The sequence below is a fragment of the Arachis stenosperma genome, chromosome 10 (assembly GCF_014773155.1).
Source record: "Arachis stenosperma cultivar V10309 chromosome 10, arast.V10309.gnm1.PFL2, whole genome shotgun sequence".
Taxonomy (NCBI): Eukaryota; Viridiplantae; Streptophyta; class Magnoliopsida; order Fabales; family Fabaceae; genus Arachis; species Arachis stenosperma.
This window is the reverse complement of record NC_080386.1, coordinates 128,873,657-128,891,944: the sequence shown is the minus strand read 5'-3', so window position 1 is coordinate 128,891,944 and position 18,288 is coordinate 128,873,657. Positions and strand designations below refer to the sequence as shown.

Below are 18,288 nucleotides of genomic sequence, written 5' to 3'. Positions count from 1 at the left end.
ATTCTAACAAAAAGATCACGGAGACACTATCAAAGAACATAACTTATTTTTTATTTTTTTATTATTCTAATTAATTTTTTATAATTATATTTTTTATTATTATATTTTTCGTCTCAAATTTTTTGAATAAAAAAAATAAGAATAAATTTAATTTTCATAATTTGTTCTAATTTATCATTAAATAAAATATAAAAAGACAAATTTTTATATTTCTATTCTTTATATCTTGTTTTAAGTGTCTTGTCTTATCCAATTTTTAGAAACAAACGCAGCCTAGTAGTAGTGCTACAGCCTAATTAACTATGAAATTAATCCTAATTAATTAATAGCTTGTCCGAAGGCAATTCTCAGTTGGCACCATGAAAACTTTGTCCCTTTACCCAACAACTTCAAATGGAAAAGTTTGTCAAAATCCAATTAATTAGACACTTTTGCTTGCCAACTTAGAAAGAGAGAAATGATTAATGTGATGAGGAGAGAGCAGATACAAATAGATGTCGTGATTAGCGGCCCTTAGAGCCATTGGATTCTTAAAAGAATGATGGGTGTGATTTTAACAAGCATTTGACCCAATTTTCAGTTAACATTGTCTTCTATTCCCCTCCCTCGCTTAATTAGGACACAACTGTATTCCATGTTCTGCCACGTTTAAAGTTTATCTTGATTAATTAATATTTATTACAATTAGTGTCTCTTAATCTAATCCACTGACAATAGTATACTATTTGCATATATTTGGTATGTATTGCGTGTTATTATGGCAATTGAATATGTACAACTATTATATTATTCTTATATTTATCTGATTTAATTACTGTGTTTGTGTTAGTTTGATAGTTTTATCAAACTTTTAATTAAATTTTTATCTTTTTAATTGATTCTTATACTATTTTTAATTTTATAATTAGGTCTTTATTTTTTCCTAATTTAAAAAAAATTAAGTTAATTGAATATTTTTTTGCAAATTAAAAATATTAATAATTAAAAATCTAACAAAATTTTTGATTATATGTATTTTAGGAGAAATATTGTGTTACTTTTAACGTTTTTTATATGAAAATGACTTAATTACAAAACTAAAAAGAGTGTAGAAACTCAATTAAAAAGAAAAATAAAGTATGAAGATCTAATTAAAAATTTAGTAAAACTACAGGGATCAATAAAATAACTACATACTAAACCTATTTATCTTGTATACATGCTTTTGTATTTGCTTGGAATGCGCAGAAAATAAGTTCTATAAAATTATGTTTAGAAGAAAAATTGAGAATGAAAAATAGAGACCAAAAGAGATTGAGAGACACATATTGAATTAAATTTTTTGTATTATATTTTATATAAAGTGTAGGAAGCTGAATTATGTTATGTCTTAAGAGAAAGTCTCAGGATCACCACTTTTATTAAAATTTAACTAGTATTTAACTATTAAAAAAAGTGTATAATTCTACATCATTAGATGTAATCTCACATTATTTAAAATACTAATAATATAGCACTACTAATATCTCAATATACTATTTAATATAAGATAAATATAAAAACTGAAATAAGTAAAAGTACTTAAATATCTTGTTAATTGAAAAAAAAAAGTATTTTCAAAAATAAATATTATTAAAATTTTAGTTTATATTTTTAAAAATTTTAATTATTTGTATTTTTATTTTTTAAAAATACTGAAAAAACTAAAATTTTAATTTTAGTCTCTAATCATATTCAATCTCAATTTTTTTTTATCTCAATTTTAATTTCCAAAAACAAATGGCACCTAAGTTTTACAGTTTTTTGTTATGTGTAAGTATGTGTCAACAATATTTGGGGATTATTATTCAAATAAATATAAACACTAGGTATATAATTAGTTGATAACTATATGACTTGACAAAAATTGTTCATGCGTATAAATACTAGTTCACATATTTTGATAATATATTTTGTCCAGTTTATACAGTAATGATTTAATTTAAAGACTGATATATTCTTTAATAAATAAATAAATGCATATTCAAAAATCATTAGTACGGTCAGTGATAATGAAAGTATATATTATTTTATTAATAAACATAATGTCAAAATAAATAACTTTTCTACTATAAATATTTTAAAGTGGCTCAGTCTTTAATCATATTTGGAGATAAATAGTTAAATATTAATTATTTTGTAATATAAATTGAAAGGGACACATTTGATGATTGTATTAAAAATAATAAGATTATTTAATGCTTTCAAATATGAAAATAAGAATAAAATTATTGTGCAATAAATTAATCTTTTTAACACTAATAATGACATTAATTCAAATTAAGTTCCTTCTTTTTGTGTCAATATTCAAATTAAGTTTTAAGTGTTCGAAATGTAATTATCTAAATAAATATCTAAACGTTTGAAAAAAAAAAACATTTTTTTGTCTTGACCATTTAAATCTTTTAGATTAGTCATTACCTATCAAATTGGATATCTATGCTCTATGTAAAAGAAAATATTCCCTTTTTTATTCTCCTTCTTCTCCCCACTTTTACAAACACAAGCTTTATTCTATTACCACCAAATCGAATGGAGAAAAAAAAAAACAAAAAAAACTGGAGAACAATGTAGGAAGCTAAGATCGGAAAGCATCAAAGAATAAGAATTTTTTTCCAACTTTTAAAAAATTACTAATAAATAAAAGCATCCACTATGAGTTAAAAGGGCCAATAATTATTGGAGTATTTTTCAGCTTTTGTTAAATCTAGTGGCCAGGAAAGAGTTTCCCAAATGCAATATATATTCTCAATTAAATTCTCACACTACGTGGTTCAGAGAATATCTAACTTTTCAAGATATATAGATATTATTTAATTTCATTCATATTTGTTGTGACATGTAACACAATTATATATATGATACCATTATTATTAGAGTCTAATTTTAATGTATTAATAATATACAATTAATATAAAAAATAATTATTTTATTTACATAATATTACGTAATTTAATATACATATAAAATTATTTTATACTGTATCAAAATTAAATTATTATTATTATTGTTATTTATAGTTAGAGTTAGATGAAGGCCACAAAGTGTATTTGAATGTGACGTGGTGGGTAAATATATGTCTCCACAAGCTTGGTTTGTTTGTTTTGTCCTCAAAGAAAGGTAGTCAAACTTTGATTTAGATTTGAGAACCAGAAAGGGAGAGAGGAACATCCAAAAGCATTTGCTTTATTATTATTATTTTTTTTTTTTATGAGACTGTTGTGCGGTGCAATAATTACACTCTCAATTGGTCAATCATGCAATATGAATAAATAATGGTGAGTAGATTGATTGTACCACAGAATTAACATCACATGTTTAGTGTATCTCATGGAGTGGAGCATATAATGCCAGGGAGGGATGTATAATACACCTCAATAGTAATAAGTATAGCAATCTATGATCAAGTTTATTTAAATAATTGAGACTCATATTTATGTGCTATGAATTAGCTAGGAGATCAGATAAGAGTTTGCATGATTTTTAATTTAATTTTTAGGATTGTAAAACTATTTAGATTCATTAGTATTTTTAGGGTTATCTGAAACGTTGATTTGGGTCTGAATGTTAGATTCAAATTTTAGACAAATTTTTAGTAGATTATAACATAAGTTATATTTGGGATTCTAATGTATTTATATAAAATAAATAACTACATTTGTTGGAGTATTTCTATCTTTTCTGATAGATAAACGTTTCTTTTATTTTGAGAATTTGTTAGGATCTACCTTCTAGATGAGGTAGAGTTAGCGGAGAGATTTAAGGAGGCAATTACTTGTTAGGTTAAGTACAGCTGGACCTGCACGTCGTTGTCCGACCTCTTTAAAGAGGTCGGGTTTATCATGAAATCCACTTTTTGTGGGTCTTTTGCGTTGTTGGGCCTGACTTTCGTTCTATTGGGTCAGAATATGAACAATTAGTAAGAGCCTTAAAAAAAAAAGAAAAAAAATAACCAAACACATACAAATAAGGTAGGGGTGTTTATGCCCCGCCCCGCCCCGAAGACCCGACCCGGTCCCAAAATTTTTAGGGGCTAATTTGGTGTGATTTCATCGGGTTTAGGGTCGGGTAAGGGTCTCAAAAATAGACCTAGTCATTGTTTCGGGTCGAATTTGGGCCATAGCTCGGGTCACCGAACTCGACCCGGTGGCCCAGTCATCATACACAATTAATATTTTGTGTTATTAGTGATGGATGAGGGCTATTCTTATGTGGAAATTAAGTATTATAAATCTTAATATTTTGTGTTATTAGTCATTATAAGACTATAAGTTAATATTTTATATTTAAAATGCATAAGACTTTTGACTAATCCATAATATTGTGTTATTTGTATTGATTTAAATATTTAGTGTTATTAGATAATATTAGTATTTATTGGGGTTATACTTTAATTTTAAGGAAGGGTTGGTTCTTGTTATATTTTTTGAAGTGAATTTTACCATGTCAAATAATGGTTGGAATCTTAGAAATTTGAATATTTTTACATGCTAACTTACAAAAAGGTAATGTTAATGGCCCGATTTTTACCTGGTATAATCGTGGCCCGAAAATGTGTAGGTTTCATCGGGTCTAACAAATATGCCCTATATATATTTCGGGTCGAATGTGAGTTACATCAAACCCGGTTTCACCCGAGACATAAACACCCTAAAATAAAGTGGATCATATAATTAAATAAAATATGAAACTAAACAATAAAATACTATTTTTTTATGTTAAAACTCCTATATTATCATTAACAATAATAGGAATTCACTATAGTTCCATTATTTATATTTGTTAAAAGTCCTGTTAATAGTGTTTGTAGTCTCTGTGTTTTGTTATGGAACACACTATCATTCATGTTTAACAAAATATTCTAAATATTAGAGAAAAAATCAATCAATTATTTACTGAGTACTTTTTTTTATTCTCAAAGTATTGTTTTATAATTCTTGGTGTATGTAGTATAATATTATCCCACATCAACTATTCAAATATGCTATATCTATCAAATAATTTACAAATAATTAACAAATGTATATTATATCATTTCAACATCTTTTTTACAGAAATACATATAACTTCAGTTTGTTTAATAATTTCTAATTTCCTCAATTGGTTGTAATTTTAGTATTAATCCGTTCAACTAAAGTAAATCAGAAAAATAGTTCAATTAAAAAAAATATATATTATTTTCAAATTTTTTTAGTAAAACTGTAATTATTAGTAATTATATCTTTTATCAAAATTTTTGGCCTACATCAATATTTGCAGAAAAAATTAATAAAATATATACCATCTTTATAAAATTTTCACATCAATTTATCTTGCAATGCAATAGTCAACAGTATTAAAGGAAGTCTACTTATATAGACAAACTATTTCCTTAATACCATTCAACTTTTTAAAATACTTTTTTTTTTGGAAAAAATATATCACCTTTTATGTAATAATATAACATACTTCAAACATATATAAATTATTTATTGTATATATTATATTATTTAATTTATTTTAAAAATATATATTCTGCATATCATATCATCATACGTGATAGAAATTATTTTAAAACTTTGATATAATATAGTACACCATGTAAAAAGGAAGATGGTCAAAGCTGAACATATCGAAATTGGAGCATCAAAGTTATTAAATTCGCAATATACATCATTGCCTGGTTTTATGAAAGTTTCTATTGGAGCATTCACTTCATTGGAGACATTTATACACAAATATACTTTATTCATTCATTCATTCATTAAATATAAATTAAGGAATAATTGAGACATATCTCTGACAATGTAATAGTACCTTGTCATTCTTCTTGAGCCATTCCATAATTTTATGATTAACTAATTAATAATCGAAAATATTTAATAATAAAAAAATTAGTTAAAACAGTCAAAATTTATTTTATTTAATATTTATTAATTATTGTTGATTGTTTTTTTGTCTTTTTAATATTATTGGTACATAATTTTTATTTTTAATTTTTTTTGAAAAATAATAACTACTTTGTATGATTTGATGTATTAATATATAGAAGCTTTTGACCAATTTAAATTAATTTAGTAATTCTGTTTAAATAAATATTAAAATTTAAATTTTATTTTATATATATAATAATTTATTAATTAATAATAAATTCTTAAATATAATTCAGATTTGTCATAAATTTATTTTTAACCTATCGAATTAGTAAATATCATGGACAAGAAAAAAATATATAGAGAGAAGGTTCTCATTATTATATTATCTATTGAGGGTGACTTAACTACCATACAAATTAAATCAAAAGCAATCATGTGTTGGTTGCAAAATGACAACCTGACTGAATCATAATGATGCAATATTAATTTGCTATCACCAAGCTAAGCCTCACTGGACACAAATATTTTAATTTATTATTCTTAAAATATGTTAATATAATAATAGTATTGTATAATTAAAATCAACATCTCCTTAACCGAGGCCCCGAAGACTCTATGGTTTTTGAGGTACTTCAAATTTTCAAACCTTAGACTTTTCGTTTTCTTCAAACGGAAAAAAGAAATAATATATAATACCTGAAAGATTTTTTTTGTTATATCAAATTAAGTAATGGGAAAAATAAGAAAAAAAGAAAAAAAAGAAAAGAAAGAGCATATAGTAAAAGCTTGGTGCTGAAGGAATATATACTATTCTCATTAACTTTATTAAGATAAATGGACTTTCTTTTTGTGTATTATTTGTAATGGAAGAAATGGCGAACACAGAATTTAAATGTCATAAAAGCTTTGGGCCATTCACATATACAAAAACAAAAGTGCATTTGATGCTTGATATATACCCGAAAAGCTGCCCTACAAAATAAGTCATGCTTATATAAGATATTGGTGTTTAAATGCCATCATCATCCAAGCTTGTTTAATTAATTTATTTGGATATATAGCCATCTTATAATAAAGGGTGAATATTCATTCCGACTCTATATAATTTTTTTGAAAGATTATGAAGTTTTTAATAAAAAAAAATATGTTTTTTAGCTTTTAATTTTTAATGGTGTAAGATTGGTTAATTTTTTTATTATTTTTTTTGAATTAACAAAATGCATTTATGTAACATGTTAATTAATTATTCTATTCATTAAGTATCAGTTAAAATTAACAAATTTTTTATTGAAAGTCCTTCTTTTGGGTAATTATCAGGCCGTTTGTGATTTCTTTTTTTTTGTTATTTTTTTAATTACATTGGCCAAATTTACAATATATATATATATATATATATATATAAACTGATAAATATTAATATTTTTTTACTTATGAAAATTGCATAAAAGATATACACATTAATAAGAATGATATTGCTAATTGTTGTTATTAAGTTTATCTATTTGTTACTAATTATTCTAAAATGTTAAACTTTAAATCTTTGATGTTATATTTACTTATTTAATTAGTTGATATAAATATTTTTTTTATATATTTTAAATAAAATATTGTGTCAATTTTTTTTATTGTCTATTATAAAATAAAATATGTATTTTTTAATAATAAGAAATTTATATAAATTATGATGGTTAATTTAAATTGAGTATACCTAAAATTTAATATAATCATAATAATATAATATGTTAACAATTTTTTAAGCAACAGTAAAGAGATTTAAAAAATTATTAATATTTTTCAATTCTTATACAGTAAATTTAGGCAATTTATATGAAAACGGTAATAAAAATAGAAAAAAAAGTCTTAAATGACTTTTAACAATTATTCTCAAAAGAGAATAAGACTTTTAATAGCAAAAAAATTAATCAATTTTAGTTTGTACTTAACAAATAAATTAACAGTTTAACGTGCTACATAGACATATTTTTTTAACCCAGAACAAAAATTGATAGAAGGATTAACCAATTTTCACAAAAATAAAAAATTTAAAAAAATGTATTTTTGTTTTTTTGTTAGAAAATTTGTTATCTTAAGAAATAATTATTAGAAATCATTTAGAATTTTTTTTTCGATAATAAAATCACTAATTCTAAAAAAGATTAAGTTGATAGTTAAAAATATATGAATAGTTATATATTTTATATACAAAAACTTTTATATGAATTGGAAGTGTGATTATAGATAAACATCAATTTTTTAATTCAATGATATGAATTTTTCTTAAATAATAAGGATTAAACGTTAAATTTAGTTATAAAAACTCTCAAATTATATTATAAAATTCTTAATTCTAAAAATGTTAAATTAAAAGACAAAAATATACATAAATAATTATATATCTCACGTATAAAGTATGTCAAATAAGGTTATGCATTAGCTGATTCTTAAGCCTTTGAGTTGTACCAATTGAATATTTAAAATGGGCCTTAATTAAAAATATATAAAAAGTTTATAGATAAAAAAAAATAGAAACAACCCAGAGTGTTATAAAATAAAAATGATTTTTTATATATTTTTTAAAGAAGACAGAGAAAAAACAAGACAATAAAACAAAAAATTATCATATTATTTATTTCTTGTCTTTATATTTTTGTCTCATTTCTAGAACTAAATAATAGTAATTTATATATATAGTTATAAACTATTCAAAATAACAATTCTAAATTCTCTTTAAATATTACTATAATCAATGATATGGGAATCAGATTCATGATATAAAGGACTCAAAAGGTATATTAAGGGTAAAGTACCCCCTAACAAACTACTAGAATTGTAGTTAGGAAGAATAAAGTGATACTACTCATCATCAAGGACATGCAATATAATGCTTATTATCTAAGTCATACATTGGATTATTGGAATTATTGCATGGAAGTAGTTTTTATGATTGAAAATTAAATTTTCTTTCTACTATCTCTTCTTTTTCCTAATCTAGCTTGTCAGCTTATACTTATGAAGTCTTTATGTAGGAGCTTAAAAAGTAGGTGCACCAACTTTGTAGCAAGATTACTATTTTCAAATAGTAATCAAATGCATGTGACACATGTAGACATACATATGGTGAAATTATTATAACCATACTCAAAAGAAGTACACATTTATTAATAGTTGCACTCATCATCAGATAACATGAAAAGTCCAATTAATCAAAATAAATTGAGTGGACATGTATGTTGACTTAATTACTTGCATTATTGAAGTCATAGGGTTTTTCCCTTAGTTAGACAACGGAAATATTTGGTAACTAAAAATATTTAATATAAAAATAATAAAAATTTATTTTATTTAATATTTATTAATTTTATGATGAATGTTAAAAATAATAATTAATAAATATTAAATAAAATAATTTTATTTATTTTTAATTTGATATATATAATTATTCATATTAAAAAGTACTAGTTTAATTATGTTAATTAATATATGAGAGCTGCTTTAATAAATACGTCTAAAACGTCATTTTTTTAAAATATTTTTTAATAATTAAAATTTAACACATCGATTAAATCGTGTTATTTTTGTCAAAATTAGGCCAGACAAATTAATTTAATCGAAAAATAGTGAATCAAAATTTGAATCGATTTAAATTATTATTATTTTTTATAAAAAATGACTACAATATCCTTATTATAGAAAATAACTAAAATACTCTTATTATATATATTATTTTTGAGAATCCTAAATTTTAGCATTTTTCTTCTTTATCATCGTAAGGTTAGGATTTAAAATTTTCAAAATTTATATATATATATATATATATATATAATAAAAATATTTTAGTTATTTTTTATAATAAAGATATTGTAGTTATTTTTCATAAAAAATTTTAATTTAAACTAATTTAAAATTTAATTTATTAATTTTTTGGCTAAACTAATTTGTTTAGTCTAATTTTAATAAAAAAAAATAATTTAATTAATTATATATATTAAATTTTAATTTTTAAAAAATATATTTAAAAAAAATATTTTTGATACCTTTATCTTTTAAGTGGTTCCTTAATATATACTGGCGGATTTATTGTATTGACAATGCTAATAAATTGCTAATAATAATATGCGGCTCATGTAGCGGATACTGTCCCCTTTGACAGCCAGAAACTAATGTGGGATTAATAATATAATTAGTTCTTCATTTGCATAGTTCAAATTAATAATCTAGCAAGGTTAAATTTATAATAAACCTTTCTTCAAATTATATTTTGGTGGGAATTTTGATGCATATGAAAGAATTAAACGAAACATATAGTATATATTATATGAAAAGTAGTGATTGACAAGTTGAGCTTGAGATAAGGAAACATGCAGTGAGAGAATTAAAGAAACTTGAAATTTTCTCTTATTGGACGATGATATGATTTAATATTCAACGTTATTGTATGTGCTTTTCTGGAAGTTAGGTCACCTGCATCCAGCAATATAATCTGCAAAACTCAAAATTAATTATATTAATTTATTTATCATTTCAAACACTGCTTCAAAATGTCAAATGAATGAATAAAACTACTTCAAAAATTAATGCCTTTCACTTCTCACGTTCTACAATTATTCAAGTATATAATTTAAAGTGAAAACTCAAATGCAGTCGAGTTCACGTAAAGTTGATAGTTGAGAGTCGTTAGATAAAGATTTAGTCAAATTAGTCAAATTATCTAACGGCTTTCATTAGTTATCAACTTCACGTGAAGTTGACTATACCTGAGTTTCCACCATAATCTAATATACTTAGCATCATTTGTGCACATTATTAATAATGATGCAAAGTATATTATAGAATATATAGGATTAAAATAATTTTTTTGTTCTTAAATTAAATTTATAATTCTTTTTTTTTGGTTTAGTTAAATTTATAAGATGCCCATTTTAGTTTATGTGGTTAGTTGATTTGATTAAACGCTGGAGGTGACAATAGAAATAAAAGACACAAAGATATGACAAAATATATAGACAAATAACTATAGAAGTTTTGTTAACAAGTGATTTACCAAAACTTTTAAAACATATTATAAATAGGAAATTTGAATAAAAACATGAATTTTACAAGTTTTAGTTAAGTTGAAAATGTATTGAAAGAGTTAAAACTTTTTATTTTAATTTTCTTAACCAATATTTTTAGAACACTATTTTATAAAATCTATTGTTAAATATGAAAATGTGATATCACCTAAACTTTAAAAATTGTTTAAACTTAAAAAAAAATATTACATTTTATAACTTAAATAAGTATTGTATATAATATCACTCATATAAAATCTTCAAACTCCTAACAAATATTGTTTTGATAGTTCATCCATATATCTCATTGATTCACAATTGATTACAGGAGTATATCATTGGTAGCTTATTAGGCACTTTTTTTTTAAATCTAAATTATATATTTATGTAATCATTGTAAGTCCTTGAAAGCTTCCCCTTTTAAAGTTCTTAAACAAAAATAAAATAAAATAAAATAAAATCCAGTTCTTGGTTTACAGGTATATGGAATGTAGTCCATGGTTTTTTCTGACATGAAGTTTATTATATTTTTCTTTGCTTGGAACATTCTATCTGCAACTTCTTACATGCATGTTAGTAGTAGTAACAGTAACACAAAACTTGATGTCCTAAAATAAAAAAATATATATATATTCATAAAGATTGCAATATGTCTCCGACATAATCATAGAGAAAAAAAAATTGCTATATGAAAAAATAACTCATCAAATAAACATATGCATTCAGCTTTAATTTGTTCTTTATTGGTAATTAACAAAAAAAATAGATCTGCCATTAAAAATTAATAATTATTTTATTTTAATTTTTAAAAGCAGTAAAAGACAATTTTTCATAGCTTTACAAAGTGAGGTCAATGTTCAGAACTTAAATACATAAATAAATAGATTATTAGTTCCTTAACATATCATATTACAAAGTTCTGAGTATGAAATGAAATGTATACAGTATTCATCTTGGTTTGTTTTTTGGGATCAATAAGGACAGGCTGGAAGGATCCAAAACTAACCCCACTAACTAGTATTATTATTATTAGAAGGAAGAAACCAACACTACCCTCTCCAATAAAGTGTGTTTTTCTCTTCCTAAGTTCATAGAAAAAATTAAATTAAAAATTTAAAAAAGAAGGCTTACAATACATAAAGCAGCAAAAGAAAGATTGGATTTTTTTTTTCAGTCTTCTTTTTCTTTTTTCTTGCAGAGTCTGCTAAGCATCTTTGCCTCACTTTTTTTCATCCTTCTTTTTTTTTTGCCCTTTTTTTTGGGGTTCTTCCTTGCCACTTCTGCATTCTTCTCTAATTTTATTTGTTATTTTTAACCAAGTTCTATTTGGTATAAGCTGCTTCTACTATTACTCTATTAGCAGCATCATATTCCTTGCCTCTTCTACTCACAGATATTGCTTCTTCTTTAGGTGAATTCTTGGTGGTGTTTCCTCTCTATTATTCTTTACTTACTCACAAGAAGGCCTTGTTCTGTTCCTTTTTCCTTCACATGATTTTACATTATCAATAATATCCCTAGCTTCTTAAATTTCTCTCATCTTTACTACCATTGAAATGATAAGTTTTCTGATCTTTTCTGGGTTTCATTGATCAACCCAGAAAGAAAGAAAAGACCTTTTTTTTTTCCTTCTTCCAGGTGTTTTAACAGCTTCAGAAAAAAGCTCTCATTTTTTTTTTGTTGGGTTCCTCACTCTAAGTAGTTCATTTTCTTCTCCAACTGATCTAAAAAAATCTAAACTTTCTCACTGTTCAGCTACCAATTTTGGATTTTGCTTCTGGTTTTCAGCCCCTCATGGGACTCTGCCATGGAAAACCCATTGAAACCTCACAGAGAGGAGTAGGAGGAAGAGGGGAAGACCCTTCATCATTCATTGATGAGAAAGGTGTGGTTGTTTCACTGCCACCACCAACACCAAGTTCCCAAACCACAAAACCCTCATCAAAGTTCCCATTTTTCAGCCCAAGCCCTTTGCCAAGCTTCTTCAAGAACTCACCTGCACCAGGTTCAAATCCTTCGAGTGTGAGTTCAACACCTTTGAGGATCTTCAAGAGGCCATTCCCTCCTCCTTCTCCGGCAAAGCACATAAGGGCTTTGCTTGCAAGGAGGCATGGCTCTGTGAAGCCCAATGAGGCATCAATTCCTGAAGGGAGTGAGTGTGAGGTTGGATTGGACAAGAGCTTTGGGTTCTCTAAGCAGTTTTTGGTTCACTATGAGCTTGGGGAAGAAGTGGGGCGTGGCCATTTTGGGTACACTTGCTCTGCCAAGGGTAAAAAAGGAACCTTCAAGGGCCATGAGGTTGCTGTCAAAGTCATCCCAAAAGCAAAGGTCTCATTTTTATTGTTGAAGCTTTGGTTTTTGGTTGGTTCTCTTGAGTTTCATGTTTTTAGAGTTTTGTTAACTGTCTTTTTCTAAGTTTATTTTATTTTATAATTTGAGTTGTGTGTTAGTTACACGATGATGAGTTACCTTGTGCATATTGTTATGGAAGTACTGAAGGATGCAACTTTTTTTTTTCCAATTGATTTGTGGTATACCGACACTGCATTATTGATGGGATGTTGATATTTGAGGAACATGGTTTGTTTTTGTAGAGTTTGTCGGTGTAGCTGTTCTGTGATGGCCGATGGATACTGTTTATGAAAATTTCATGCTTTCTGTTCTCTCTGAAGATTTTCCAGGATTAATTTTTACTAGGCAAAATTCTGAATTTTAGATATGTATGATTGTATATTTTTAGTGGACTACTCTAGCACTTTTCTTATATTAATTAATGACATCATTTTTCTTTTGAAGTTTGATTTGTTTTCATTCCAGTATCATGCAACGGTTATGGTTTTATCAGTTGTCTGATTTTGTTGTAAATGAAATTCAAATATTCAATAGTCTGCTCTTTGTTCTTATGAAAATGGGGTCATGTATGGCAGATGACAACTGCAATTGCTATTGAGGATGTGAGGAGAGAAGTAAAGATATTGCGAGCTTTAACAGGGCATAAAAACCTGGTACAATTCTATGAAGCCTATGAAGATGATGACAATGTTTATATAGTTATGGAGTAAGTTCATATTACCTGTTGCTTTAACTTCTGTTATGAATTAAGCTCACAATTATATAATCTCAAGATAAACTAGTGTGATGAGGGAAGCAAAACTTCCATAAATATGCATCAACCCCCAACTGATTTGGAGCTCACATTCTACTGTAACCCATGATGTTCAGGTTATGCAAAGGAGGGGAACTGCTAGATAAGATTCTTTCCAGGTAAACAATCTCAATGTTTCAATTTTCATTTTTCTGTGCCACAAACCAGAAAGAAACTAGAAAGTGGCATTCTGGTTTGTTTATTTTTTCTCTTGCTGTTAACCATATCATATTAAATTCCGATCGACAGAGGTGGAAAGTACTCAGAAGAGGATGCCAGGGTTGTCATGATTCAGATATTGAGTGTTGTAGCCTATTGTCATCTGCAGGGTGTTGTTCACCGTGATCTCAAGCCAGAGGTGATTAACTGATATCTAATTGATTTTTAGCTTGGATAACTGCTCATAATAGATTTTCTTTTGTAATTTTTTTTATCATTGGGATTAACTAGTGACCAAGGTCACAGAATGATGATTTTTAGTTGTGTTAACTTTGCTGGTTATCCATGTGCCATTTTCTTTAGTGTAATAGTGTCCTTATTCATTGGTATGATTAAGCCTTGTTTTTCTCTTGCTACAGAATTTTCTTTTTGCTTCTAAGGAAGAAAATTCCACTCTGAAGGCGATTGATTTTGGTCTCTCCGACTATGTGAAGCCAGGTCAGGCCAGTTGCCTTTTTCCTATGTACTCTGATTTATTAACAAAAGATAAAGCAATGAGCACTAAGTGTGGAAGTTTTTGCAGATGAGAGGTTGAATGATATTGTTGGAAGCGCATATTATGTAGCTCCTGAAGTTTTGCATAGATCTTACGGGACAGAAGCAGATATGTGGAGCATTGGTGTAATTGCCTATATTCTTTTATGTGGAAGTCGACCATTTTGGGCACGGACGGAATCTGGCATATTTCGAGCTGTCCTGAAGGCAGATCCAAGTTTTGATGAAGCTCCTTGGCCTTCTTTATCTGCTGATGCAATAGATTTTGTAAAGAGGCTGTTGAACAAGGATTATCGAAAAAGACTAACTGCAGCTCAGGCACTCGGTATGTTTTCTATTCACTATGGATGGCAGATTTCCTCTTTAGTGTTGTGAATTCTCTTTCTTATAGCTTGATTTTATGCTTAGGTCATCCGTGGCTGGCGAATCATTGCGATGATTTGAAGATACCTATTGACATGATAATCCCCAAGCAAGTTAAAGCTTATATATGCTCATCATCTTTACGTAAATCAGCGTTAGGGGTATGTAATGTGTACAATCACTCAGTGTTGCTTTTGTTTTTCTCATTCATTGTTATATCTCATTGTGGAGTTTGGATTTCTTTACCTGGTGATTACCTACTTTCATTGTTAAATGTGCTGTAAACTTGATTTGAGATTAATTAAGGTAATGATGAAATGGAGAGAATCTTAGAAATCTAATCTAGCTAATTTAGTAACTTTAGGGCCATAATGAGCATTTGTAAGTAACATAATTATTGAGTATAAGTAGTAGAGCTTTCTTTATGTGCATTAGTGCATATCATCATCATTATTCTCTTGTACTATTCTTGTCTCATCTAATAAATTTTCTTTTACTATTTGAAAAAGCAATATTCAAGTTTATCGATATAACCTTCAGCAATTCCTTTTGAAGACATGCATCTCATGATTAAAGTTTTGTCATTTTTCCAGGCCCTTGCAAAGACATTAACATTAGTGCAGCTAGCTTATCTCAGAGAACAATTTACTCAGTTAGGACCAAACAAAAATGGGACAATTTCTATGCAGAATTTCAAGACGGTGAGCATGTATTGTAAGGTTTTGCACTGCTTTTCCAAGTAACTTTCACCGCCACTAACATTTATATTTGCAGGGTGTTTTAAGGTGTGCCACTGATGCCTCAAAGGATTCTCGGGTCTTAGATTACGTGAGCATGGTAAGTCTATGAAGAATTTTAGCTCCTCATACTGATTTTTGATTCTGCTTTACCAGATACTGAATTGTTACTGGTCATCTCTCAGGTTAGTTCAATCCAATATCGGAAATTAGATTTCGAGGAATTTTGTGCTGCTGCTATAAGTGTGCATCAGCTAGAGGGAATGGAGACCTGGGAACACCATGCAAGGCGTGCCTATGAGCTGTTCGAAAAGGATGGAAATAGGCCAATCATGATCGAAGAGCTAGCATCGGTATTATTCCATTTGTGCAATATCAATTGTCATCATTTACCAATATCTCTTGATCCTGGCAATGTTAATTATTCCCAAGAGGGATTTATAAAACAATTGGATTTCAAATTGCTGGTTATAATTGTTCCTCTCTACAAGTCCTTGTGATGATTTTTTCCCTTGCTTTGAATTTTTTCATGAGTTAGATACCTCTGATCATATTCTTGATCAGCAAGTTATCTACAAGATGCATAATGGTACTAATACCAAACTTTGTAATTTGATTTGTTCCAGGAACTTGGGCTTAGTCCATCAGTACCTGTCCATGTTGTACTCCAAGATTGGATACGACACTCGGATGGGAAGCTTAGTTTCCTGGGGTTCGTCAGGCTTCTGCACGGAGCTTCTTCTCGCACGTTTCACAAAGCTTGACACGAATTAATACATGGTCTTTATTATTTTTTTCTTGCCATCATTGGCCATAAATCTTTTTAGGGGATTTGAATGCATGACTCATGAGGGAAAAAACACCATCAGAAGATGATAGTGTTGATCTTGACTGCAAAAAAGATGGATCCTTCATGCCTAAAAGTTTGATGCTGCTGCTGAAGATATTATATGCAACATCTTTCTGTCCAGAGTTGTGCAATAAAAAACAAACCCTTTTTCCTCAATGCTATTTCTAATTCTGGTCAGTGGTTGGTGGTGCTGGGAGTCAGAAGCTTGTAAGTTGTACAGATGAAAGTAGAGCACTGATTGTACTTAAAAGACTAGAGGAACTACTCTACAAAAAAAAAAAAAAATGAGTTAGTGTTTTTTGGGTTTGTCCCTTGTGTACCCTTGCCACTTTTCAATAAACTCTTGCCAATTCAGTGAGTTGCTTTAAAACATGATATTTTTGCAGCATTGTTCATGGTGATTTTGTTAGTAGAAAACAACAAATGACAGAACGTCCCTTTCATGATATCTTTAAACGAGTCCAGTAATATGATGAGATTCCTTAGCTGTATGAATTGAATACTCATTAATTGTTTGGTGCATGCTTGTTTAGAACATCCCTTTCATTTTCAAAGAAGCATAATAGGAGTAGGGTCAAGGCAGAGAGCACAGAGAAGTAGTTGCTTCAATGGTCCCTTGTTTCTTCACAAAAGAAGCATGGCAAAGTTTCTTCCTTTGTGAGTGGACTCTGTTTAATTATGTTGTGTCAGCTTCATCATACCAACAAACAGTTCAACGTTTACACGTATTTCACAACTAAGTAATATATGTATATTTTGAACAGTAATGTTACAATAAAGAGTGAAGATTATTTTTTAATGAAAAATATGTACAATGTAAGTATTTTTAATAAATTTAAGTAAATCTTTATACTTCACTTAATTTTATTTTACACATAAGAAATTTCCCAAAGTTTAAATTTGCAAGAGAATTAATATTAAAAAATAAAACTAAAAATTGATTAAAAAAAAAAGAAAGAAAAAGAAAAGAATGGCTAAGAAGTTGAAAAAAATTCTTTCTAGAGAAAATTGGTCATAATTACAACATTCTTGAAGAGAACTTGGCTTCTTCATAAAAACTCATTGTTCCTTGAAATCCACTGTTTAGAAATCAAGTTGAGAATTGCCATCCACTAGTGGATGCAAAGCTCAGAGAAGCTCAGATAAGTTTTTTTTTTTTTTTTTTATAGGATAGAGTATTATTTTAGTCGATCGAATTTTAATTTGATTCGTAATATTTCAAATGTTTTATTTTAGTTTCAAAAACTTTCGAACATCATATTTTAATTCTAAAAAGGTTTCGTGAGTTTATTATTATCCCCCATTAAATTTGATATAAACAAATTGCATGTTAAAGAATTAATAGCATTCAATTTTAATACGTAATTAAAATTAATCTATCAACGATCATTGATATATATTTTTTTATTTTAAAAATCGTTAGAATTTGGAATTTCTTATAATAGGAAATTGAGAAGAAAAAATATTACTAAAAAAAAGTTTTGGTTATGTTTTTTTAACAAATGAAGAAAGATATGACTTAACTAGTAATATCATTAATGTCTATGTTATTTCG

General features: G+C 27.2%; 1 protein-coding gene across 2 annotated transcripts; it reads left to right on the top strand.

The window, feature by feature from the left end:
• The first annotated feature begins 12,145 nt into the window (after positions 1 to 12,145).
• On the top strand, positions 12,146 to 17,239 carry LOC130955690 (CDPK-related kinase 7-like). 2 transcript variants are annotated; one of them, XM_057882614.1, is made up of 11 exons: positions 12,146 to 13,285; positions 13,852 to 13,982; positions 14,147 to 14,188; positions 14,319 to 14,427; positions 14,648 to 14,726; positions 14,812 to 15,108; positions 15,192 to 15,307; positions 15,740 to 15,847; positions 15,921 to 15,983; positions 16,069 to 16,236; positions 16,510 to 17,239. In XM_057882614.1, exons 1-11 carry the CDS (start codon positions 12,719 to 12,721, stop codon positions 16,645 to 16,647), a joined length of 1,818 nt encoding a protein of 605 aa, XP_057738597.1. In that variant the 5' UTR covers positions 12,146 to 12,718; the 3' UTR covers positions 16,648 to 17,239. The 2 variants fall into 2 exon arrangements, with proteins under 2 accessions (XP_057738597.1, XP_057738598.1); XM_057882615.1 differs by having other exon boundaries at positions 12,149 to 13,252.
• The last annotated feature ends 1,049 nt before the right edge of the window (positions 17,240 to 18,288 follow it).

Excerpts from the sequence above, each read along its gene's own strand:
- LOC130955690 (XM_057882614.1), top strand. The coding sequence starts at position 12,719 with ATGGGACTCTGCCATGGAAAACCCATTGAAACCTCACAGAGAGGAGTA. Across the intron at positions 14,428-14,647 it reads ACCGTGATCTCAAGCCAGAG|AATTTTCTTTTTGCTTCTAA; the intron begins GTGATTAACTGA and ends CTCTTGCTACAG. Across the intron at positions 15,848-15,920 it reads CTATGCAGAATTTCAAGACG|GGTGTTTTAAGGTGTGCCAC; the intron begins GTGAGCATGTAT and ends TTATATTTGCAG.